This window comes from Mustela putorius, unplaced genomic scaffold, assembly GCF_011764305.1.
Source record: "Mustela putorius furo isolate JIRA1106 unplaced genomic scaffold, ASM1176430v1.1 tig00003942_pilon_pilon_pilon, whole genome shotgun sequence".
Classification (NCBI taxonomy): Eukaryota; Metazoa; Chordata; class Mammalia; order Carnivora; family Mustelidae; genus Mustela; species Mustela putorius.
In genome coordinates this window covers 5467446-5493003 of record NW_025422087.1, presented here as the reverse complement: position 1 = coordinate 5493003, position 25558 = coordinate 5467446, and the positions used below count along the sequence as shown (strand labels likewise).

Here is a 25558-nt window from a genome sequence, read left to right as displayed (position 1 = left end):
GCAGCCTAAAACATGCCTCTGCATTTTATTTTAGGAACACATAAGTGCAGCCACAAAACATCTTCAGAAAGCTGGCTAAGTCAAGAAACATAAAGTAACTGGTCAGAATAAGAAATAATGGGGCCACTGCCATTCTCAAGGGGCAGGGCGGACACAAAGGTATTTTCTTCCAGGGAAAACACGGTTAACTCAAGCTGCGGAGTCCAGATGGCCATTAGATTTACAGCTGTCTGAAGAGGAGCTACAGCTTTGCAAGGGCTGAGTTATGACAACTTTCGGTATTGATCCGATGAGAGCGCCGACCCTGCCTTCGGAGGAGAGTCAGGGTATGAGAAGCAGTGGGGAGATGGTGGTGCTTACTGCCTTTATGTAGTTCTCGAAGTCACTTCCGAAAAAGAGGATGAGGTAATAGTTGAATACACCAGCAACGGACATAAGGAACAGGAACAGTATGATTCGTTTCCCAAATATATAGCCTGGCGTGCTAGAAGAGAAAGAAAACTGTAGAAGCAGCAAAATGACACCAATTTCACAAAAAAAAAAAAAAAAAAAGTTACCATCTTTGAGATACATGGGGTTTAAATTAGAGTTCCTTTTACTCTATATGCTTCGTAGGAAAAATGAGAGTTCTCCACTATTATTCGTCACTGAATATATTTCAAAACCAAGCTAAAAAGACTAGACCCCAAAACCCATCACGGTTAGAGCTCTGCTGGGCAGCTTCTCGGTGCTCTCCCGAGTTCCCCACAGTGTGAAGGCGGAGCGTTCTGTCAGCTGGTCATCAGGCATGCTGACCAAGGATTTGGAACCCCATTGACTTGCGGCTTTTCCACTCCAGGAAGTACCAGGGAAGCCGTGCTGGCAGTGGGCTCTAATGAGGGACCTAAGTACCTCTATGGGAGGGGTACTGGTTTCAGTAAGCCAATAAGGCTGGAGGTATCTAAAAGGTGCTTGGGTGTCTGAGAGGTCAGGCTCGGCTCCTGAGGCTGGTTGGGAGTACCATTATGTCCCCGCTAAGGAGAGTGGGGCCCTTCACCATGGAAGACGGGCTCTTACATTGTAAGTGAATGGAGGGGAAAGAGCTGTTTTAGTGCATTCATATTCTTCTCTCGAAGGCTCTAAATCCTAAACTGCTTAGGCAAATCAGCAGCTGGGGTCAGGAGGCATTTCCCCAGTGATATGTGACCGCTTAATTGTACATAGCGGCTGCCTAGGCCTCCCTCTGCTCCATCCTCTGTGACCGCTGGGGCTGGTTCCATCTGTGCCAGCACTCGCATGTTCAGGAAGTCCAGCCAAATGGCTCGTTAAGGCTGTTAGTAACGACCCCGGCGAGGGGACCCTTTGGTAATCAAGACCGCTCAACAAGAACAGCCAGCTCAGCTAAACAGGTGAGTCGGGGCTGCTGAGCCTGGTTTTTGACATAATCAAGAGAGAGCACAGTTCGGCAGGTTCAATGTGAGAAATTGTATCTTTTGGAATTGGACCCCAGAGGTTCATGCTGTAACTCATCTCTTTCCTGGGCCAGGAGTGTGAAAACCATTCTGCAGTTGACTGTCTAATTTCCTTGCTACTCCAAGTGTGGTCCACAGACCAGCAGCATCCACTGGGAGCTTCTTGGACATGCAGAATCTCATGTCCCTCCCTAGAGTCACTGAACCAGAATCGGCATTTGGACAAGTCCCTCCTTGACTCACAGGCCATTAAAGCTTGAGCGGCATGGCTTGCTGCCCCTACCGCTGCTCCTTGGCCAGCTGTGTTCTTCTTTCCTTGGTTTCCTGTTTACAGCCATGCTTATGAAGTGAGACATTCTGTCTCTTTATTTGGGAAGAATATTTGACTCCTCAAGAGAGTTTTATGGGCTGAATTGTGCCCCCCCATTCATATGTTGAAGTCCTAACCCAATACCTCAGGACATGATTGTATTTAGAGACAGCATCTTTAAAGAGGTAATTAAGGTAAAATGGGATCACTGAGGGGGCCCCTGACTCAAAAGGATTGGTGTCCTTTTAGGAAGAGTAGGTTTGGACACAGACACACAGACGGAAGACCATGTAGGGACATGGGGCAAAGATGGCCGTCTGTGAGCTGAGAAGGGAGGCCTCGGGAGAAAACGAGGCAGCCAACACCCTGATCTCAGATTTCAAACCTCCGGAACAGTGAAACAATCCGTTTCTGTTTTCTGAAGCCCCCGGTCTGTGATACTCCATCATAGTGTTCCCGGCAGACAAATACAGACAGCTACCTGCTAATGCTGATAAGGAAGTCACAGACTCTAAGTAAGGGATATGTTCTAGCCAGAGAACAGAGGGTTCAGAGAAATTAAATTGTGAAAAGTCAAATATTGTGGTGGCTCAGATTTCTCACATGAATGAGGCCACCATATGCTCATTACAGAAACAAGAGAAAGTGATTTGCAAAGCTGTTTCGGAACGTGCTCGAGATAAATCTGTGGTGAAGGATGAAATGGCAGTGCCTGCTGCTGAAATTGTGGTGTTCCTGACTTTGGGCAGCATTTTTCAAAGGTCTCGGGGCAGATCGCCCCCAAAGAGACCGCTGCGTGGTACCTTAGCGATCCCCAGACCATGGGAAGGGGGCGGGAGGCAGGAGCTCTGCGCATGCGCGTCACCTGCCGGGCTAGGAAGGGTGAACGGAGGTCTCCAGCTCTGGCACTTCATGGACTTCCTTTTTCAGTCTGTCAGACTTGGAGACGGGCTGTGACCCTGGGAGGTGCGCACGGAAGGACCTGCCCCAGGCTCTGGCGAAGCTCGAAGCTCAGGAGAGTGCAGAAGGAAGAGCCGGCCACCTGCTGCCTAATCAGACTTTGAAACTGAAGGCATCTCTTTTATTGTTTGTAAAAGGTGATACATAGTTCCCCCTAAATGGGGTGGGGAAGGTCAGCATGAAGTTAAGCATCTGAGGGACCAGGCCATTTCCATCTGTGACTTCACTGAACCCTCGGACCTACTCCATGGCATGTGGTTAACCTATTTTCCAGGTGGGAAAACAGAGCAGATGGGTTGAACAATGTGCCTAAAGGTCACACAGCCAAGAAGAGGCAGAGTGGGAATTCACACTTGTCTGTGTGAGGCTACAGCCCTGCTCCTTCTGCTTTCCTGAGGGCTCCTTCAGCTTTTGGAGACTAGGATTTTGTGGTCAGTTTTGAAGCAAACATATCCCCCCTTCCAACACACACTCACACACCACACACACACAAAACCTACATGAAAACATAAAAGAGGTCTTATGACAAACAGTTCCCTCTCAAAGGTGCCTAAAGCTTGGAGGAAAAGGAGCTGTGGTATGAGACAGGTGAGCCCAAACTCAAGGCACCTGAGCTCCAGCCCCAGCTCTCTGCTGTGGGCAAGTTGCTGACCTTTCCTGCCTCACACACAAAAATATATACGTGATGTGGGTAGGAGAAGAAAACTCTATGGTCCCTTCTGGCTTTACAGTTAGGTTCTTTTCAATAAAGAAATGCCACTTTAAACCTGATAACTTCTAAAGTGAAGAAAAACTGTAAGGCCCAGGACAGAAAGATACTGAGGCAGTATCTTTCTGTCCTGGGCCTTACAGTTTTTCTTGTTCACCCACAGTTTTACAGTTTGACAGTTTTGTTCACCCACATACCTCCAATAAATCAGGCCCTCCATACATTTTTGTCAAATGAATCACTCTTAGAAAAGAGGCATGAATAGCCTTCAGTGTTTACCAAATTGTGTGTAGAAGTTGTTAAAAATGCATATTCCCTGGGCTCCCACCCCAAAGATTCTGATTCCATAAGTTCAGAGTGAGGCCTAGGAATCTGTGCTTTTAACAAACACCCCAGGCAATTCTGGTGTCATTGGTTGGTGGGTTTCACTTTAGAAACACCAGCCTTGACATCTCTAGACTCACCCCAGGAGTCTAGCTCTGGTGAAGTAACCCCATGGTCCATATTTGAGGAAGGGAGGGCAGGGATTCTAAAATGTTGACACTAAGGGGGGAAATGATTTCGATAGAGCAGCACTTTTGAAAACTGTGCCCCTAATTATTTTTATAGGTTTAGTCTTTTGGGTACTGCCCCTGACTCCAGCAGCCCCCGGGCTTCTGTCATGTTCATTATCATCTCAACAAAATGACTTAGTACCTCGCTGCGGGCAGGTGGTCAGTACTTAGTACACGGATGGGGAGTGAATGAGGACCGAGTAAGCAATCAGGGAAGGTGGAGTTGGTTAAGCTGAGTTCATTGGTCTCAAGCGTTGCCAGTCTTTGCCCTCTGAGGGACAGGAAGAGAGGGCAGCCTAGTGCCAGCCAGGGAAGGTAGATAATAAAAGGCAAGTAGTCTTTAATGCCAAACAGCCACTGAACTTGGGCCAGATGGTAGCTTAGAATGAAAGAGGAAGAAACTAAAATTCGTCCTTAACAGCATCTAGAGATGCTACAAACTACCTAATCAAGACAGGGAGAAAGGGTCGGGGAGTAGGATGTAGGACGGAGACGAGGAGCCATAAACTTCTGGGGAGGGTGGGGAGGGTGAAAGGGGGGGACTACAAAATCCCAAGAGGAAGAAGCTTTGTTGAGGGAGGTATATCAAGGAATGTCATGCCTACCCAATGGACCAAAAAGGACACTAGAACTTCTGATGCGGTTGGGGCCAAAGCAGCTTCTACAGAGGAGCGAAAGATGATTGTGAGCCCAAGGGAGAAATTCCTGGAAGGGTCCAGGGTCCCGCTAAGCAGTATCTTCCTCTGTTGGTGAGCCTAACAAATAAGCAGATCCCGAAGACATTAGGTGGTAAAAAGCCTCTGCACAGTCCAAGTGTGACACAGCCCAAGGACAGAGGTAGACATCCACAGTGGAATCCACAGAGGAAGGGTATCAGTTCATAGTTTCCAGAAGGCAGAATTGAAAAATCCTCTTGGACCTAGCGACCAAGGCTCTCAGGCTTGAGGTGGACCTCAAGCTATATTTTGGTCTAGATTAGCATTAGACATTTCATCTAGTACCTATCATTTCTATTGATGACAATAGCTCAGGCCCCTGTATTCGGAAGTAGTGTGAAGCCATGTTTGTTCTCCACAGGAAAGGGCGCCATGATGGATGACTAACAAAGGCATGCAGGAGAGGTGAGAAGGCTCTAATAAACACAGACCAGGGTACAGGGGCTGGTGGCATCACACCTATCTCTCCCGGGGGACACCGGGCCAGCATTTTAGAGGTTAGGCCACTCACATTTCTATGAGGTCCAGGGAAATCGAATCGTTCTAAGATTTTAAGTCTCTATCTTATTATTTTAGCCACCTCGGTTCGTTCCCTAGCAGTGATTACCTTGAAAATGAAAAGAGCCCGTGGGTAAATGAACACATTCTGTCATGCTCCACAGACTGTCTTAGAATTAAAGCAACTTTAAGATCTCAGGCAAGTGATGACAGAGAAAGAGAACAGGGCCTGGGCCAGACCCCTGAGACTTTGGGGAGGAAGACAGGGAGGCCCAGGGAGCCAGCCCAAGAGAGCAGAACTCCCCCCCCTCCCCCGCTGATTTCACTGATGGACACTCCACCTCTCCTCCACCTCCTGACAACAGGTGATCACCCCGGCAAAGGCAGAATAGAGGTTTTCCAGGGTGGAAGAGGAGAAAGAACATCATTTATGACAGTGTTGATAAGGATAAGAGACATAATGGAATTGTGGTTTTCGAGGATACATTCGAACGCCACCAGAGAGGCATGAAGAAGACGTGAGCACTGGAAAGAATTGCTGGAAGGAGAGCCATCCTCTGGGCGGCAGCTCACCATCAAACCCACCCTCCCTCTCTGCCCCCCCCCCACCCCAGCCATTTAACTTCACAGGCTCCCAAGGTCCCCAGATGACAGTGCTTTCACCTGCCGACCTCGCGGGATGTCAGAGCCTTTGTCACCGCTGAAGGATGCTATCTGAGCGGAGAGCCCATTAACCACGAAAGAAGGGTGCTATTGTGAGAGACAGAGAGGGATGTGAAACCAGACAAGGGAGAGAAATGGAGGGGAAGGCTGGAGTCCCCGTAGGGGCAGCAGCCTCCCGGAACTGGTAAGAACCAGCCTGCCTCTCAGAGCCCTCCTGGTACCTTAGGAATTCTAAGGAACTGATGGCAGACTAGAACTCGAACATCTCTTCTGTAAGTATCCTCATTTATTTTATGAAAATCCCGACTTCCCAAGGCGGGTGTCGTCAAAGTATGTAAGTGCTGTTCCGGAGCCTTCAGTCTGGCAGCGTCTATAAGCAATGCAACGGGGACGCTATTCACAGACTCCATCCTTTGCCTGTGAGCGCGGACTATTTTTGCAACGTTCTTCCTGCTGGTCCCTGGAAGATCTGTTACTCTAGAGAACGTCTCACAAGGTGCAAGCTTGAGCTCTCGTTTCTTGAGGCAAACAATAAAATGCTTCACTCCCCAGAGGTCTTGGGAAGCCAGACACAGAAAGTCATTCAAGGCCCAGACCCTGAAGGGAGGGCATACAGGGTGTGGGGTTGCAAGAATGCGCGTGCGGCGCGTGGCGTTAAAGCATCCTTTGTGAGCCCAAGACCATGTGGAGGAGTTGGCTAGTGGGGGCACGAGTCCAGGCCCCCCAGCTGCATTTGCAGAGCCCGCAAATTCAGGGGATAAAGGATGACGGATGCTACTGAGCCTTCCCCTCCACCCCCTGGCCCCAAGGGATCCCACCTGAGCCTTAAATCTTAGGTAGAATATGGTTGTGAGTGGTCGCTCTTCTTGCTCAAAAAGCATGACTCATACCCTGATTCTGAAGCAGTCCTGGTGGCCTACCTCTGAGTTCTCTCCCCCAGGTAGCCGACGAAGTACTTTTGCCTCACGAACAGGTACATCAGTCCAGCAAAGGCGGCGGGAACTAAGCGGAGAAAGGGAGACGCCAGTGTGAGTTTCACAGGTGCCAGAACGTGCTAAGTTTACTTAATATTAACACAGTCATGTTCCACAGCTAATACTTGTGGAAAAATCTAGCTGAAGCCTCAGGTTCCGGTAGTTGGGGCTGATGGGGACTTCAGCAAAAAGCCTACGGCTAGAAGTGACAGTACTGTTACTTTCTATTGGCGTCATGGTACAGTTTACAAAGTGTTTTCCTGCCCATCATCTCATTTGAATCCTTTGCACGTGACCAGTATCATCTTTTCTATTCCAGAGGTGACACCTGGGGCTCCAGTGGTCAAGGAGCATGTGTAAGATCGTCAAGGGGTGTGTGTGTGTGTGTGTGTGTGTGTGTCTGTCTGTCTGTCTGCGTGGTCCTGGGCAGGGCCTGGGAGAGCCAGACCTGAACCCTAAGCCCAGCCTAGGCTGGCTCTCTTAACAGCAAACCCTTCCCCTTTGGGCCTCCAGGCAGTGCAATGCTCAGCCTTTTCTGAACAACTGCAGCCAGTTCAGAAAAGATCTCTGGTGGGAATGGGAGAGGCTGTGGGGACACAGTCGGCTGAGCATCCAACTCTTGATTTCAGCTCAGGCTGCCATCTCAGGATTATGAGATCAAGCCCCGTGTCGGGATCCGGGAGTTTGCTTGAGATTCTCTCTCTCCCTCTGCCCCTCCTCCCGCTTGTGTGCCCTCGTGCTCTCTCTCTCTCTCTCACAAATACTCTCTCTCTGTCTCTCTCTCTCTCAAATAAATAAATCAATCTTTGGGGAGGAAAAAGATCTCTATGTAGGAAGGCTCCCTTTGCCTTCTAGCCCTGTAACAACTGTGAGGAGCAGGAGTCCTGAACCTTGGAGCTGAGAGTTAGAAACTCCAACCCTACAAGAACTACTATGATCAGGAGCTAACACTTAACTCATCCTACATCTGAACAAAGGGCTGACTGCGGCTTTCCTACCTAGCAGGAAAACTTGTGGGGGTGAGATAGGCCCATGGGATGGGCCCCCTGGAGACCTGCCCGCATTTTTCGAAGGCCAAATTGTGTTGACAGAACACTTTCTACATGCCAAGCATTGCTCCAGGCTCTTTGAGTCCTTGGGTCTCCAATCCTCTCAGCCACCTGATAAAGAGTGCATTACTGTCCCCATTGGGCAGATGAGGAAATTGAGGCCCAAGGAAGTCAGTTTGCCCAGAGTCGCTTACCAGACCAAAAGAGGACAGCCACCTTTTGCTAACCATCATCTCTGTGCCTGGCACATACTGGCTTTCAAAAACTGTTAAATGAACTCATAAAAGTCAGGTGAGCCGAGGAAAAGCTTGTTAAAAAGAAAACCACAGGCCCCAAATGGCATCACTTAAGCCATGTCCCCAGAGCAGGGCTTAATTCCTCAGCTAACTGCCTTTTCAACTTCCCTGAGAAATGCGGTCTTAACACGTAGTCACGAATGTTCTGATGCGAGCCAGTGAAGTAATCGGCCATGTGGGCTCTCTCCTTCCTTCAAAGGAAGATGAGGTAATCTACAGGATAAGCGCCCCCCCACCCCCCACCCCCCACACACTCCTCCCTCCCTCCCTCAAAGGGAAAGAAAGCTTCCCGGAATAGTTTTTTTTTTTTTTTTTTTTTTTTTTTTTTTTGCTAACAACTTTCTTGCCCCACCCTCTTTCCTACAAAAGCTTTCCGTTTTTACAACCCCTGGGAACTCCTCTCTCTTTGCTAGACGGGATACTGCCAGACTCATGAGTCCTTTGATAAAGCTAATTAGATCTTCAAAATTCACTTGGTTGAATTTTATTTTTTAACAAGGTGGGATTTTAAACCATGTTTGTATGATTTCAAATCTCTATTACCCCCACCAGCATGGCACCATCAATAGTAATATCTACTGGGCTCCTACTATTAGGCCTGACTGTAGGAAATTGTCATGTTTGAGGATCCTAAACAGTCAGGCATTGGTAGGTATATATGGTTCGGTCTGCTCTCTGCCATGCAGCCTGTCAGAGGCTTTATGCACACAGTCTCACTTAATCATCCGGGGAACTCAATTATTCCTGCTTTACAAATGGGGAAACTGAGGCCGGGGAAAGCTGAGTAACAGCCAGGAGTCACACCACCAGCAACAAGTGTCCTCAGAACGATCTCCGGTCTGTCCTCCTCAGATCCGTGTTCTCGCCCCAACTCCACTTTGCCTCCCCAAATATTAGTGTCATGTACCAGGTAAAGCACAAAAGGAACCACTTATGAGGTTCTGCTATTATCTGAAGGTCACAAAACTGCAATAATTCACAAGCTGCCCCGGACGAAGTCTTTCTTGGTTTGGCCCATCTGGACGGCTCCACTCTAACTTAACTAGCCCGTCTCTCTCTCAGTGGGCCGCGAAACTGAACAAGGGCTGACAGGAGTCAGGGGTGGAAAACAGCTATGCTCACTGCCCTCCTGCAGAGGCCATAGTGTGCCCCGCAGACCCAGGCTGCGCGGAACAGCAGGAAGGCACGTTGGGTTCGAATCTGGACTCGAAAAATCTGAGTTTGAGCAAGCAACTTGTCCTTCTGGGGCTTGGGCTCCTGCTCTGTAAAGTGAAGGATCTGGGCTGGAAGGATCGCTGAGGTTCCTTTTGACTAAAAAATTCAGGAATTTACTACAGTCATAAAGAATGACGATGATTGAAAAGGGTTTACTGACGCTTTCATCCCCTAGCAATGCCAATATTTGCTTTGGCTGAAGTGCGTGGTTTCAAGGGCTCCAAAACACCTTTCCACCCCCTGTGTATTAATCGAGCTAGAACATCTCGAGATTCATCTCTATCAAGTGTCATCTAAGACATAAAAGTGATCGTAACTCCTCATAGAGGCATAGTTTGACTTGATTTTTCAAGTTACACCAGACGTGTTTCTTCTTTCACTCAGGATAGATAGTGGTAAATAAATAGTGAGTAATGACAGCCTTATGGAGCACAGAAGGAGGCCACATGGTGTCCCTGAAGGAGTTTCTGCTGCCATCCCTCACCTCCGTTCCCTGTCGCTGTACCTGATCCTTTTGCTTCTTGGCCCTTCTCACTCTTGGCAATAATTTATCCATCCACGTCTTCCCTGTGGTTCCTCTCACCAAGTGTCATGGGCTGTACGGCCATCTCTTTATTTATCACTGTGTGTCCAAGCCCAAGGCTTGCCATGTAGAAGGTGTTCAATGTATATGCAGTAGATACGTGAATAATGCAGAAGGATACTTACGAGAAGTCCAGGAGTTAGCCCCACAGACCTGGGCTCTCATCCTGGCTCCACGTTCACTTACTGAGTGACCTTGAACAAGTTACCTTATCTCCCCGAGCCAAAGTGTCCTCACAGACACTAGAGGGAGATAATATCCCCTCCACCTCCTCTATAAAGTGGACAAGGATGATAAGGATCCCCTAGCCCCTCAGAGGACACGAGTGGCCTTTTCTTAGGTGTGCACCCTGCGGGGCCATGGTGTGGAAGCTGGCCGGGTCACACCAAGCCTCTGCCAGGCGCGATGCCAAGCTCCAAAGACAACCCAAACCCAGGACTCTGGTTTCCATTTCATTTTAAATCAACTCTGGGAGTCAACCTGCTGGAGTCGGGACTGTGGGCTGCTGATAACCCGGGAAAAGGCTGCAGACCTGGAATCCAGCCCGAAGCTCGGCAGACACATGCCCGGCAGAGGACCGCCACGCTGGAAGCTTATTAGCAGACACGCCGAGCGACAGCGGTCTCAGAATAGATCCCTCAGGCGCTCTCATTTATAATGCCCTTGTATCTGAGCGAACGCTGCTTAAGGATTCTGAGTCACATTTAGCCTTAAACCACCCTTGTCTGCACAGCCTCTCTCACCCAGCCACCGGGAGCAGGCATTAGCCATGCATAATCGCACCCACTCCTGCTGGGGATACAGCGTGCCAGAAACACCACCCCCAGGGGGTTCTCCCCTCACCGGGCTTCACAAGGCGGAGCTGGAGGTCAGGCAAAGTCTTTTCAACAAAAAGCCTGCACTCGAACCCCCTCAAGATGCACGATTCAGAAAGGGAACACCACAGAGAAGCCCCAGTTACCTTGGCTACACAGGAGCCCCGCACTCCAGAGCACAACAAGGAAAGTGGGGTACGCATCAACGCAGTTTTGACTGTAGAATAAAAAGAAAAACAAGGAGGAGAAAAATCAGAAAACATGTTATTGCAGCATACTCGGAAAATCACCTGAGACCCCAGACTGACAATCACCATCACATATGAGGCGCAAACCCCATTCATAATCGCACTTACATCTACCAGTAAGACACGGCTGCCTCATCAGAAATGGGCAGTGGGATGAAGCAAACACATGCTTGGAATCCGTTCATTCCCTTTCTCCGTGAAGCCAACGGGAGACTTGGTTTCTTGATGGATTCATTTTGGCAGGGCTCCTGCTCCGGGCTGTGCCAAAGTGCTTCTTGGAATTGAAAAGTGAGCAGCACAGACAGCAGGGCTGTGGCGGCTGTCAGAATTAGGGGGAGGGTGCAGGGGAGAGGACTTCAACTCAGGAAACCTTTGTCAGCCGCACAAGTCAGCGCAGACCCACAGGCTGGGCTGGGGAAACGAGAGGTAAGCTACAAGCATTAGAGAAACAAGGGCCGACTCAGAAAAGCTGGTGCCCAGGAAGGTCTCTGGCTGGCAGTGCGATCGCAGCGTGCGGGGCTCAATCCTGGCTCCTGTGGAGGGGCTGTCATCTCACTCCAGCCACCATGCTGTTGTCTTACAGGTCCATCTCCCACAAACTCACTGCGATCCTTGGAGGGCACAGGAGTGACTGCTGGTGTTTTCTATGGCTGCTGGAACCAGCTCAGTGGCTTCAATCAAATCGTGAAGAGGTCAGAAGTCCAAAGTGGGTCTCACCAGGCTGCAGTCAAGGTGTATCTGCACGGCGGCAATCCTGCCGGGGACTCCAGCCAAGAATCTGTTTCCTTGCCTTCCTCAGCTTCCAGAGATCACCTGCATTGCTTGGCTTGTGACCCCCTGCCAACCCCAAAGACAGTGATGGCCGTTCGCATCTTCCTGACACCAACTTTTCTGCCTTCTTCTTCCATATTTAAAAGAACCTTTGTATTACATTGGGGTCTTCCCAGATAATCCAGAATACTCTCTTGATTTCAAGGTCAGCTGGTTAGTGACCTTAATTCCTTCTTGCCATGTAACAGAACCTATTTGTGGGCTCCCGGGGTCAGGACGTGAATGTTTTGGGGGGCCTTTTATTCAGCCTACCACAGCGACTCTCATTTTCACATGAGAAACCAAGATTTGGAGAAGCTGAGTAACCTGCTCAGCATCACCGACCAACAGGGTGGCAGAGTCAAGATTCACATCCTGCTCAGGCCAGCTCTAAAACCGGGTCTGTTAGTCTAGATCAGGATCACCGATATACACATCCATGGAAAAACGACCTTCAAAGACGTGGAAGCATGAAAGGATGCGAGGGCAGAGCAATGGGGTGGAAAGGGCACATGACTCGAATTCGGTCCCTGCCCTGACATCCACTAGCTGTTTGTCAACTGCAAAGCAATTACTTTGGACTTTGTTTCCTTACCTGGAAAAACTAAGAGACTGATAGTAGCTCTAAGATCCCACATAAAGTTTAAGAGTTGATGCTCTAATGGGGGGGTGCCCAAGGTGTGGTGCCGGGCTCAGCAGTGTCAGAAGCACCTGGGAACTTGCTAGAAATGCAAATGTTAATGTCTGTCTTGGACCCACAGAATTAAAACCTCCCAGGGTGGGGGATGGGGGGGGGACAGCAATCTGTTTTAACAAGGCCCTCCAGGAGACTCTGAAGCATGCTCTAGTTTGAAGACCACTGGTCTAATTTAATTCAAACCGTATGGGTAAAAGCAGAGATGCCATTTGCAAAATATATTCAGCCTTTTATCCGAATTCCTTCCTTAGAGTCCTTCATCAGGATCCTCCTTGATCTCGTTCTCATGCTTTTCCTCCTAAATCAGCTGTGAACTCTTGTTCAGCCTGATAGCATCTCATGCCTCACTACTACCAACAAGAACTCTGGAATGAACAGCCCTTGGTCCATCTCCTGCAGACAACCCAGAGAGGATGGGCTGTGTCCCTGGACACAGGAGTCTTTATGTCCTTCTGATGATCAAAAGATCCTCTAGTGGAGAAGTCAATGAAATTAAAGTTAAGAAAGCAGTGTATCCTATCCTGGGCTCTAGGCACAGGGGAGAGAGCAGAGCTCCGCTGGCCTTGCCAGGTGCCGGGGTTCACTGTGTCTAGTGGACACAGTAGGAACTCCGAAGTTCAGGCGGCAGAACAAATTTATTATTTGGGATGAAGTACTTAGTGAATAAACAGGTCCCGTATACAGCATGGAGCACAAGCATTTCATCTATTACTACATATCAGAGGCACAAAGCCACAGCCTTGGAATTCCGAATGTGATCCATTTCCTTGTTCAAGAAAAAGAGGGAACACATCCTTTGAAAATTTATTAATACCAGGCTCTCTCCTGCCTCCTCATTCTCATGCTTCTATTTTGTTTGTTTTTAAGTACTGGTTTCATCTGGGTGGTACAAAATTTATTTTAAAAATTCTTAATTATCTAGGGAATTTGCTCATTAGAATGGTATAGTATTGTGACATTGACTTAGTCATTCAATCATTCTTCCTATTATCTCAAGTCACCTTGGTCTCCAGTAACAGTGGTCTGTCTGATTTAAATGAATCTCTCCCAACTTTAAGAGAACGGGTTCCTCCTTTGGATTTCCAGAATATACCCAGAGTCCCGTTTCACTCTGACTCAAACCAGTCCTTATCTGCTCCAGGATCTCTGACACATCTTCCACCCACAACTCCACACAAGGTGCCCATCCCTGACAGAGGGCTGCCGCTGGGCTGAATTCAAGTAGCTTTGGTCAGTGACGAGGCTGTCCCTGGAGATGGAGCCTAGTGGATGCTCACATGGTTTTTAAAGTCATGAAACCTCGGTCCGCTGTCTAATCAACTACTGACTGAATGTGGGTGCGTTTCCTAGCCTCACTGAGCCTTGGTTTTCCTCATCTAGGAGAGGGGAGGGGAGACATTAGCAATTACCGCCCTGGCTTGTGAAAATAAAATGAGATGAAGCAGCGTCTGACTCATAATGAGCTTCCAATAATTGGTAGCTATTGACTGCTCCAATGTCTTCCTTCTTACAGTCCCTGGTAGAAATGTCTTTCCTGCTGACAAATTATCATTATTCTAAATTTTCTTTTGTAGAGAGTTTTGTGCCATTTTTTCTGCAAGACAAAAATGACAAACCCATCTTGGCTCTCATTTCTTGAGGTCTAATTCTGAGGTGCCTGCCAGATTTGTCAACAATTCCCTGTGCTGCGTTCAATTTGATGCATTACACTATCACTGTTTTCATGGAGAAAAGGACACTTATTTTCCCTTTTATTTTTCTCCACCTTTGGGAATCAGATACTGACATACTTACATAGTGTTTTGTTAGTTTGGATTAACTTAAGTAAACATCACTAATAATTGTAAATTATATCACTACTCATTAATATAATCAAGGCAGGTCTACCATCTTCAAATTATTTACAAGCCCACCCAACTTAGAAGAGAGGCTGAGGGGGATTTTGAGTGGTGCAGAGGAGAAAGAACATTAAGGTGGCATTACCGAAAATGTATTTTGTAAAACACTAAATCCTTGATAAAAAATGCATTGCAAAAAAAAAAAAAAAAGGGGGGTGTGGATCTATAGTTTAAAAAAAAGACTTCCCTTTCTTAGAGAAACAAGAATCGCAATGTTCCTCAGTACATTAAAAGTTCTCAGAAGTCTTGCTGTCCAGAACTTTTTCTTTGTCTGTAACAGGTGATACCAGCCCATGAACTGGTAATCTACGGAACACATGTCAGAAAATTACACTTCTCCAGGGACCCCTATCCTCTCCACAGCCTGTGCTTGCCTGGCCTCGTAGGGAAGAATCGTGGACCTGTTAACTGAGCTTTTCCTCCTGAAATCAAACTTTGCTCTAGCTGTGCTCCCTCCTCGGGGAACAGAGCTTTGAAGTGTGTTTTATACACCTGAACAGAGAGTCAAGGTTAAGATTCTTTTTGTCTCTCAAACCCTGACTCAGTTCTGCCCAGGTGGGTGACGGGTGATGGAACAGGCCATTAACCGAGGCCAAGTTGGAGCTGATGGGCCACACCTCACTAAAATGTCTGTTCACCAACTGCCCCCCAAATCCGGAACCATCTGTATCCGTCAACAGTCATATTTTAGCCTGAAAAGCATCAGGCTTTTCAGTCCACCAGCACCATTTATCCTGTTATGCTAGTTTTTCTCAATAGCCATGGTCTGGAAACATTTATGATCTCACACCCCATCAACCAGAAGATTTGATCACACAACCTTGTGACAGGTATAATACACACACAGTCCACTTTCAAACTATGTATTAAACTTGAGTAAAGCTTAATTTCTTAGTTTTTAGATAGTGGGATTAAGTACATGTTCTTTTCTTTATGCAAATCCCTGGTTCAACTCGCACCCTCTTTGGTGCTTTTGGAGGTCTCTAGACAAGCTACTGCTGGAGAAGAAATTCTGCTGTACCAACCCATAACCCCTTGCCTGTAGCTTCCTGGCAGGTGCAAGCAGACCAGGCGCCCCTGGCTTTTGCAGGCACATAGTAAGTAGCGGGCATCCCCAGTCTTTCTGCCCTTATATAACCACCACAGGCACACCAAGTACTTGCTGCTAGCTGGGTCGGGGAGGAAGTGGTCTTGGTAACAGAACCACAGCACTGTCTGGGCCAACTTCATCTTACAGAAAATTCTTTTTCTCCACCTGAGCTCCTACCTCTCCACAGCTCCCTCTTCTCCTCATTCTACTCACTCCTCTGTTGTGGAGATGAAGTGGTAAAGACGCGTGGATCGGGGGAGCTGGGCTGCAGCATCCACACCATGGGGACCCCTGGGCAGCAAAAATGCCCCACCCCTCCCCTCTGGCCACTTCTTCTGTCAGGAACCCCACACCATTGCAGAACTTCCAAACCACCCTTCCAAATGACGCAGGGCAGCCACCACCAAAGGGCACTTCTGCAATCTGGGGGCTGGCCCCGGGGGACTGATGTGAGCACAGAGATAGCCCACCCCTGGGGGAAAGGGCAGACACTGAACCGCCTGGCCTGCTCCATTTCTTCGTTGCTGGCAAAATGGAAACCTAACTTCATACACTGAAGGCTCAAATGTTTAAAAAAAAAAAAAAAATCCCTGGACGTAGTTCAGCAAAAGATTTCCTCGAGATCTGACTGCTGGAGTGACCCTGGTAAGGACTGCTTAGTCTGAGGACAGAAGAGGACAGCAGGTGGCGAGGGCCCAAGAGAGGGGGAGGTCTTGGAGGGACTGCGGACACTCAGGAGCAACCCGAAGGCCCAAGCCCAAAAGACGAAGGGCCCAGACAGGGTGAGGGGACCTGGACATCAGCCTGCGGTGATTTCCTTAGGTGTCCACAACTGCCCTTCTGGAAAGCTCTCTGGGGGCCCTCAGAGTCACTTCTGAGTTACGACGGAAGGCCAGCTCCTTAGCCAGCTCAGAGCTGAAGACTTCCCCTCTGACCAGCCCCTCTTCACAGGCACAGAGAGGCAGACAGGCCACTGCCTGAAACTGCTGTTCAGATGCATTCTGCATAAAGGAAAAAATGAGCGTTGGAATAACAGCCATCCAGATTTGCATCCCAAATAATTCCCATCTCCTTCACTGCGCCGTTCAGGTGTCTTCAAGCAGCTTTTTTATTCAAAAGTAAAGAATGAGAAGGGGAAGGGGAACCAATTGCCCAGGTCCTCCCCTTCTCACTGTCCTTGTTCTGGTTGCTCAAGGAGACCAGGCCTTATGAAAGGTCCTGCCACACCTCCACATATGTCCACTGAGTGGGACACAAGAGGCAGAGCCAGCCAATGAGTAATGGTTGGTTCATGGTAGCACCTGTGGACTAATTCCCCCGGAAACTGGTAACACTCTGACCACACTGGCTCAGGGTTTCTGGAACCAGGGGAAGCCGTGGCGATTGCACGACTCCCCACTCCCACCCCTGGTACGCCCAATTCTTTCTTTAAACACTAGCACTTATGAAGATGACAGAGGGTCCCAGAAAGCCATCCCCACTCCCACCCCCAGCTGAGCTTCAACCTTCCCGGGGACTCTGCCTCCCGTGGCACTCTGAAGGTTGGCCCAGACATTCAGGTAGCCTCGAGAGTGGTCTTCACTCTGGCAAGGAGCCCCCGATGCCTAGGGCCCCACTCTGCTGGTTTGCAGTATCAGGGTTTAGACTCACTTGGCAGTGTAGACCCGCTCAAAGGCAAGTGTTCCCGTCCTCTGGAAGCTCCGCCCATTGTGTGTCTTGCTTTCATGCTCCACCTTGTGGGCAAAGAACCCTGGCAGAGGGAAAAGTATGGATCTGGTTTATAACAGGCATGTTCATGAGCCTGGCGTCCCATTTATTTTTTTAAAGATTTTATTTATTTATTTGACAGAGAGAGATTACAAGTAGGCAGAGAGGCAGGCAGAGAGATCGAGGAGGAAGCAGGCTCCCTGCTGAGCAGAGAGCCCGATGCGGGACTTGATCCCAGGACCCTGAAATCATGATCTAAGCCAAAGGGAGCGGCTTAACCCACTGAGCCACCCAGGCGCCCCACATCCCATTATTTTACTAGAACATTTAATGTTCCCTCTGTGTGCCCTCCAAACCGCCTAAACGTCTTCCATCAAATGTCACTTACCAAAAATTCATTCTGCAGCTATCTCTACAAATTACTGCATTTGGTGATGGCGAAGCCCTCCAAGACACAGCCCCCCACTTTCAAGGATCTTTCAGTTGAAGGAAATAAACACAGAGAGCAGAAATTGTACTCTAGTGATTCACGTGAAGACAGAACTGACTGAGAACATGAAGCCGTCGAGGGTCCAAGAAGCAACTTAATTCAGTGTTGGGTTCACAGAGGAATCCCTACAGGCGACCTCTAGGGTAAGATCTGCAAACAAGGAGGAATTAGCCAACGAGATGGAGGAAGCAATGGAGAAGATCACCCCACTCGAGTGCGATGCAATGTGCAAAGGCACAGAGGCAAGAACTGTCTTAAGTTTGCTGTGTGGCTTACAATAGGGGAAATCGACAGCAGGGAGTGGAAACTGGCCGAATTACAAATGAGGCCAAAGAGGTAGATGGTGAATTGTTCTTTCAAAGACATTTTTCTTTGTTACTTGCCATGTGCCAGACCCTTAGCTTGCATCAGAGAACAAAACGCACCAAGAACCTTAGCCTGAGGAGCTTATGTGCCAGCAAGGGTGGGAGAGGAGACAGACCATAAGACAGTGAACAAAACACTTGTGTTAAAATTGCACAGTGTGCCAAGCCGTGGACAGAAGAGCAGGCAGAGGGGGTAAGGAGCCCTGTGACGTGCTTCCATGGTGGATGGAGTGAGGAAGCAGGGAGCCCAGCCCCGAGGAAGACGATCATTGAGAAGTGCCTTCCAGATTTAGCAGCGTGAATATGACCTTGATGAGAGCCATGTTAAGAAAATTAGAACTTATTCCCATCTCACAAGCAACAGGGGGTTTCTGGCAGGTGTAAGCTGAGGAATGGTGTTAAGCAGAGAGCCTTCTGTCTTTTGCCGGGTCAGGGTCTACGACAGAAGGAAAATAGGAGGGAGCTGACTAGGATGGCCATGGGATGTGAGGGGTGCCGAGGGGCCAGAATCTCAAGGGTTTGTCTATAGACTGGGGTGGGGGAGGGGTGGGAATGAAGGTCTCTATCTCCTCCCCTCCCCCCTGCCCTGTGATATTCCTTTACTCCAATTTTGAGAATATCAGGGATCTTACAGGATTCCTTTTCATCAGCTTCCTATCAGTTTCCTCAAAGAGATGTCAAACGGATGCCTTATCAAGCGTGTCTATGAATAAAAGCTTGCCCTGGTTTTCTTTGGGGCAAAAGTTACAGCCCCACCCTAGCAACTGTCTGGAACAGAGCTACAGGGCCACTGGTCTGAAGGGTACAGCGGCCAACTCTCCAGCAGATGCCTGACCTCTGCTCCCTTACTAGGCATTGCGAACACGGCTGCAAAGTCAGCAGTGCTGTCCCCACCTTATAGACAAGGACACAGTGACTCAGGGAGGGCTGATAGCTCTCTCGGAGTCACTCCACTGGGGAGCAATGCAGCTGGGGATTCAAGTCCGGGGGCTGGGGGAGCCTCTGGGGGTGGTGTTTTCCCTATTACTGTCACACTGAAGCTCACCACGGGGTTTCCATCAGCCACAAGGGGCGGAAGTACACATCTGTCTGTTCTGAATGTCTCTTTGGACCACAGAACGCAGTAGAAAATTCTTACCATTGCCTTTCCAGAACCCAGTGGGACGGCCATTGCCTCGGAACATGACACAGATATTAAGAAAGTCAGAGGTCATTTCTGCCACCAGCCGTACCACGGGGCTGTACTGAGCATCTGCCTTTCTTCTTTCTCCCCTCGCTCAGAGGAACCAACCCCTTCCTCTTTGCCAGGGCTTGCCCTCTACCTGTGACCTTGAGCCCATTCCTGCCACCCCTTCGGCCCTGTTTCATCCGTGTTCTCCCCATTTCCTGAACCTTCCCTCTCTTTCTTCCTCCGTCTCTTGACCCTGGAAACAGACTCTGATCTTTCCCACCCATCAAATGAAACTAAAGCCAGCCTGCCCCATTCCACTAGGCTGCACCTCTCCTCCTGCTTAGCTAAACTCAAAAGCATTTGGCTTCCTTTGCCTACTCCTCACCGCCTACTCACACCCCCCATGCGCCACATTATCCTCCACAGTGTCACAGAAACCTCTCGTGCAGAGACCATGAGCACGCTTATCTTGGCCAGCTGTGGACGGTAGGGCAAACCAGAGAGAGAGAGAACCAGAGACATGGAGAGAAAAGGCTGCAGGCCATCCCTGAGCACCAACCACACACACTGGGCCCCCGCTGGCTCGGGTGTTCTATGCAGTGCCTCCGACCAGCACATATGGAAGTTATCATAGCTCCACTTCTCTGTTGAGGAAACTGAGAGCCAGAGAAGCCAACTAACTTTCTCAGGATCGCATAAGAAGATCTGGAGAATTCAGCGAAGCACAAACTTAATAGGCACCAGCAGACAGATACAAGTGTTCAAAGTATAACACGCCAATGATTATTTTCACAGAATTGCTGTCTGGATCCCAGGAAATGTTTCCCTGGACATCAAGCATCCATCATCTGCATCTTAGAGAGCACGGGGCAAGATGGGAGGGAGGGGGCAACCCAACAACAAAGGACCCCGGAAAATAAGTCAGCTGAGAAGTGGTACACTGAAAGCAGGATGGTATAGCTGACTCCGTAATCTAGAGGCAGCAAGCATAGACCAAGCTTTTCCAGAGAAGAGAAACAGGACCAGTGGATGGAAGTTATAGGGCAGTAGGACTTCTCGAAGGGTGTGCTTTTGAATAAATGTATCTGAGGCAATATACACAGCAGAAGCATCTACTTTTTGGAAAGGGTTTGAATCCCAGTCTCACCACTACTGACTCTAGGATTTTCAACCAATGGTCTAGCCTCTCCAAGCCCCACATGGCTTCTCTGCAGAACAGGAATAATAATAGCGTATATTCCAGGGGCTTCAAAGATTCAGTGAGGCATTATTGCCAACACAAAGCTCTGTGTTGGCAATAATACCTCAAGACACCCAATGAGGAGAAAGCAAGCGAGGTAGGTCGTGAGCTCTCTAGCATGGGAGAGTTCAGGTAGGAGCTGTTGAGAATGGCATAAATAAGATTTCTGCTTTGGGGCACTTCATTGGTCCTGTTTCTAGAGCCCATTCAACCCTAGGTTGGGTTGTGAGGTCTTCCAATATGGTGCCCATGAGATTAGTTAGGAGTCTTGGTGTTGGGATAGGAGTACCAGGGATGGTGTGGGAAGGTAGGCGCTCAGTACCAGCTCTATATCCTTCCTTATCACTATTCTCACAAACCCTTATGTCTGTGGGGCCATCATGTCTCCCCCACTTCTTGGCTCCACGGTAAGAAGAGAGTGAAGGAGCGAGGATGATGCCAATTCCCACCACCTTTCCCTACAACCAGAAGGGCTGTGGGAACAGCTCTCCTGCTAGAGGACATCTTTTCTCTGCTATTGCCATTCAGACTTCCATGCACCAGGCTCAGTGCCCTTACCCCCAGCTCACCCTCTCCTCTCAATCTCATTAGCTTGGCTTCCTATGGAAATCACTTTCCTCAAAACTGTGTTTTTTCAGGTTTGCTGCATGTCAGCGCTGCTGGCACCTTGGCAGAAGAAGCTGGAGGCTCTCTGGATGCTATTCATAGGAAACGCCTCTATCTTTACTCCCTGGGAAACCAGGCTTTGGTGGTTCTGGCCCAGCTCTCTCGGAACCATGTATGTTCAACTCGTTCTGTGCTTCCAAATCTGCGTTTTGCTGGATCAAGCTGGAAGAGGACCCCGGGTTCAAAGATCTTGATAACTACAGAATGTTTAAGAGTCAGAGGAGGAAGTTCCCCCAGGCGTGGGCTGTGTGGCCTCTTCCCAGGAACTGAGGTTCACACAGGGTACAGAGAGCACAGACTTTGGATATCATCATGGACACAGGTGGACAGGACCTCTTTGTCTCGGGACAAAGACAAAGCTTATGGCACCTGGCAACAACATGTAAATATTCCTTAAAACTAACAGGAAGGGCTCAAAATGACATTTTGCAGGGCAGGAGGAGAGAGGCACAGTTTTGCATATTTTCTGAACTCTGTAAGGAAGATCTATGGTTGCAACATTGCAGTTAATTAGAATTGCAAAGAGAGGCTCTGGGCATGCACTTGAACCTTTGTGTTTACCTGAAAACTCATGGTGCAAGCAAGCACAGATGTTCTCTCCCAAGTCATTGGAATTTTCCTTGTTCCCCGACATGGGCACATTTTACAGTTACAAATAAAAGGCAGACCTCACACAGTGGTCTCAGCATCACATGGTAGTCGGAGGTCTCTGCCTCAGAGGGGAGGGTGGCTAGGCTGCTTCTGCGGCTTCAAAAGAGCAGCCGGTTGTCCCTTCCCCAAGCAAGGGTGTGCCTGAGCTCTACAAAGTCACCCTTGGAGCCATGTTGCCCTAGCGGCTCAGGGCGGGTGGGGGAGGGCAGAGGACAGGATGTGGCTACCATGTAGGGTCTGCTCAGCCTGTAAAAGTCTCCAGTCCAACAATGGGAGCTCCACTCAAACCCATACTTGTATCTCCCCATCAGGAAGACTCCATCCCACTCCTCAGTTGGTGGACCTCTATTAGCGAGGCCACTGGTGTTCTGTCACTATCTGTCTGAAATGGCCTGTCAAAAGTCAAAGCCCTTAGACTGTGGTTGTTAAGACTCAGACATTCAGCCAACTATAATCTCTCCTTCCGTACTGTACCAAGGAAGAAGACTTAATCTCACTGCCAAAACCAATTAGGAACTCACCGTCCCTCTTCAAGTCCAATCAGGGTTTGTTCTGCCACTATGGGAAAAAGCCCCAGACCCACTCCACAGACCAAGGATGGGTTCTGCATCTCCAGGGAGATGAAGAGACTCTGTACTCACAACAGGACACTCAGCAGCCTCCCCCAAGTCAGCTCTGCACTGAGAGGGAGCGGCTCAGGGTGAGCGCCAACTCTCCAGCTAGGTTAGTCCCATCCACACAGGCCGTGGGAAGGTCAGTGGTCCCCAGTCCACTGGCATTGTTGGCAAAGATGATGCTTATCAGGGGAAGAGCCAGAGGGAAGACCCTACACAGAGCTGAAAAATCACTGCCCACCCCCCCACCGCCCCATGCAAAACTGCCTCCACAGACACCAGAAGGGTCTTGGAATTCTTCCTGTTGACCATGGCTGGCCATCTGTTCTCACTATCTTTTCCCTTTCTGGCGGGTCCGCACCAGCGCTGTCCCCATAAAGCCAGGACACTGCCTGGCACGGTGGGTCCTGCGAGGCATATGCAGGTTGAATAAATGAATCCCTGACTGATATGCAAGACCAAGGGCACTCATGGTCGCTGCATGAAACTGAAATGGCTTGAGGAACGGCAACCTACACAATCCCTTGGCTCCTTGATGAGCATCATGAGCAACTTGATGGCGTGGATTTAGTACGAAAATGTTTGGGTCAAAAAGTGGCCAACTGTTGTTCTATATAGGAAACCTACTGGGAGAACAAAGTTGGGCCTCTCTGGTGTGGGGAGGTCTCAGGGAAGCCTTCCTCTAGGGCTCAGAAGCCGAAACCGAAGCCTTTGTCCACATTCAAGCTGGGAGAAGGTTGGGGGAGATAACAGGATATCCCACATCGGTTAAATACTGAAGTTTCCCAAGTGTGACAGTGTGGGGACATGCAGTAATGACCATTAGGTTACAGCAGCTGCCCTTAGTAATCACTCTTCTTTTTTCCTCTGTCTTAATAAACTACAATACATGAAGCCACTGGCAATACTTCTCAAAACGGTCTGTGGCAGTCTTAACTCAGAGAAGTCTAAAGAGAAAATTCTACACGGTCTTGGCTTTTTCAGGTCTGTGTCCCTTACTTGGTTTTTCAAGTGCCAGCAGGGTTAATGGAAACGCAAATCCCACACAAGAAAAATGCTTCCTCTCTCTATGTAAATATATCATGCATAGGAAAAATGCTTCAAAATGGTACATTGTTAGAAAAAAAGGAAGTATTACAAGGGGGAAAAAAAAAGAGCAACTCATAGATAAAATAATGGTAAGGTGATTTCTCCCTCCCACCTTCCAAATTCACATTTCTTCTCTTTTTAAGCCTACAGGTGACAGATAATCCCAGCTGCATTGAAGTCAGCCCAGCTCCACTTACCAAAGCCCAGTGTCTGAGTAAAGATGTACTTTACTTTCCCCATCTAGGCTTCTTGCCTCCTGCCCTGTCTCCAGTCACTGTAATTAATGGTTCAAATGCTGCTCACAAGACACTTCAATCAGGGTTTGGAGAAAACCTCTAGGTTGCTGACCTGGTTCTGCAAACACGGTTAGTTACCACCATGAAAGTGAAAGGAATACCAGCAGAAGGAAAACCCCAAAGGCAGGCACACACCGATACATTCAAAGAACAAGAAACAAATAACGAATAAGGCAAAAGTGGGCCAAAGTGCACACAGACACAGAGACCTGTGTGAGCCTGACTTTACAGCAACAGGCAAACAAAATCTGCCCTTGGCCCCCCTTCTGAGTGAGGACCTCCCCTTACCGTTCTGGACCACGCTGATGAGGGTGACGATGGCCAGCAGGACGATGTTGCCCACGGCTTCTTGATCCATGTTTGCTTCGGGCTCCCCAGGGAGGACTGCTCGCGTCTGGTGGCGGGCACCCAGGCCTGCGCCGTGCAGAAAGGGGAAGTGAGGGCCCGCATGCTGTCTTTCATCATTAGAATTTCTGAAGGTCCCAGCACAGTTACACAGTGACTTCTTCTTTCTGTCTCTCCCTCTCTCTCTCTCTATTTTTTTTTTTCAGTAGCCACCAAAGCACCCTGGCTCGTGTGACCTGCCAAGAGAAGCAAAGCTTGGAAGAGAAGCAGGAAGGGAAGAAAAAATGAAGCTTGGGTTTTATTTATAGAGCACCCAAGAGATCTGGGTTTTGAGTGCTGCCTTTCTTTTCTTGAATTCCCAGGGGAAAAAAATACTTCACATACGGCAGGGTCCAGGGTGACAGCCACGTAATAAAGGCTGGATGAATGAATGAATGAATGAATGAGGGGAGGGGAGAGACGAGCTGACATCTCCATTTCAACAGAAAAAGAAAATGCAACAAGAGAAGTAAAACTAAACCAAAGAATTTAGATAAGGATAAGAAATGAGGATACGGATGACCCATAAGGAAAACTTCCAAACAGGCAGTGTTACTAAACACCGTAGCTGGCTCCCCAGAGGTCATTGTTGAGACGCCTTTCTGGAGTCTTTTCAATGTCATGGTAAGAGTAGAGAGAAGGGGTAAGAGTGAGCCCGCTGGGTAAGGTAAGTGGTTGCCTGGTATTTTCCAGGATAGCTTTCTCCGTGTAAATGGCAGTTTCTCGGAAGCGACACAGAAAATGCAAGATTCCTGCAATCTTCAGCCCAGACTCAACAACCAGTTGGCAGTGATTAAGAGGAGCTTTTCTTCATGAGAGCATGAGCCACGAAGTTGGTGGCAGCAGGGAACGGGCAGCTTGAGCGTCCTCTATTCAACGGAGAGAGACAGAGGTCCAGAGCTTGGACGTGTGGAGGACTATGACAAGGGCAAGCCAAACAAGGTCTTGACCCTCGGGAGTCTTCTCTGAGGGCCGGGGGCACTCTGCCAAGTGCGATGTCACCAGATTGGTTTGGTTTGGGGCTCAGCACCAGCCAGATTTGCATATTGATTTTGATGAGATCTTAATTGTACGGGAGATCTGGTAAGTTTCACTGGCTGCTTAAGTCCCAGGAGATAAGGAGCCTGACCCTGGTGAAGAGGCAGCCTTTCGAGTAGTCATCATAACTAAAGACAATGCATTAGAAGTGAAGGCTTGTCCCTTTTAAAAGCACTCCAGTTGCAAACAATAGACACTTAGCTCAAACCAGCTTGGGCAAAAAGGGAAATTGATTGGCTCAAAAAAATCCAAGGAACTGAACAACCGGAAGTGGAAAAGAGCAGAGATGTCTGTGGCTGGGCCGTGGAGAC

General features: G+C 48.8%; 1 protein-coding gene across 2 annotated transcripts; it reads right to left on the bottom strand.

Moving 5' to 3' along the window:
• LOC101680565 (arachidonate 5-lipoxygenase activating protein) lies at positions 1 to 24322 on the bottom strand. Of its 2 annotated transcripts, none has more exons than XM_004774808.3 (5): positions 24114 to 24287; positions 17187 to 17286; positions 10940 to 11010; positions 6782 to 6863; positions 1 to 484 (listed from the first exon to the last, which is right to left on the bottom strand). In XM_004774808.3, exons 1-5 carry the CDS (start codon positions 24181 to 24183, stop codon positions 322 to 324), a joined length of 486 nt encoding a protein of 161 aa, XP_004774865.1. In that variant the 5' UTR covers positions 24184 to 24287; the 3' UTR covers positions 1 to 321. The 2 variants fall into 2 exon arrangements, with proteins under 2 accessions (XP_004774865.1, XP_044925544.1); XM_045069609.1 differs by lacking the exon at positions 1 to 484 and adding an exon at positions 5830 to 6458 and having other exon boundaries at positions 24114 to 24322.
• Positions 24323 to 25558: the final 1236 nt, after the last annotated feature.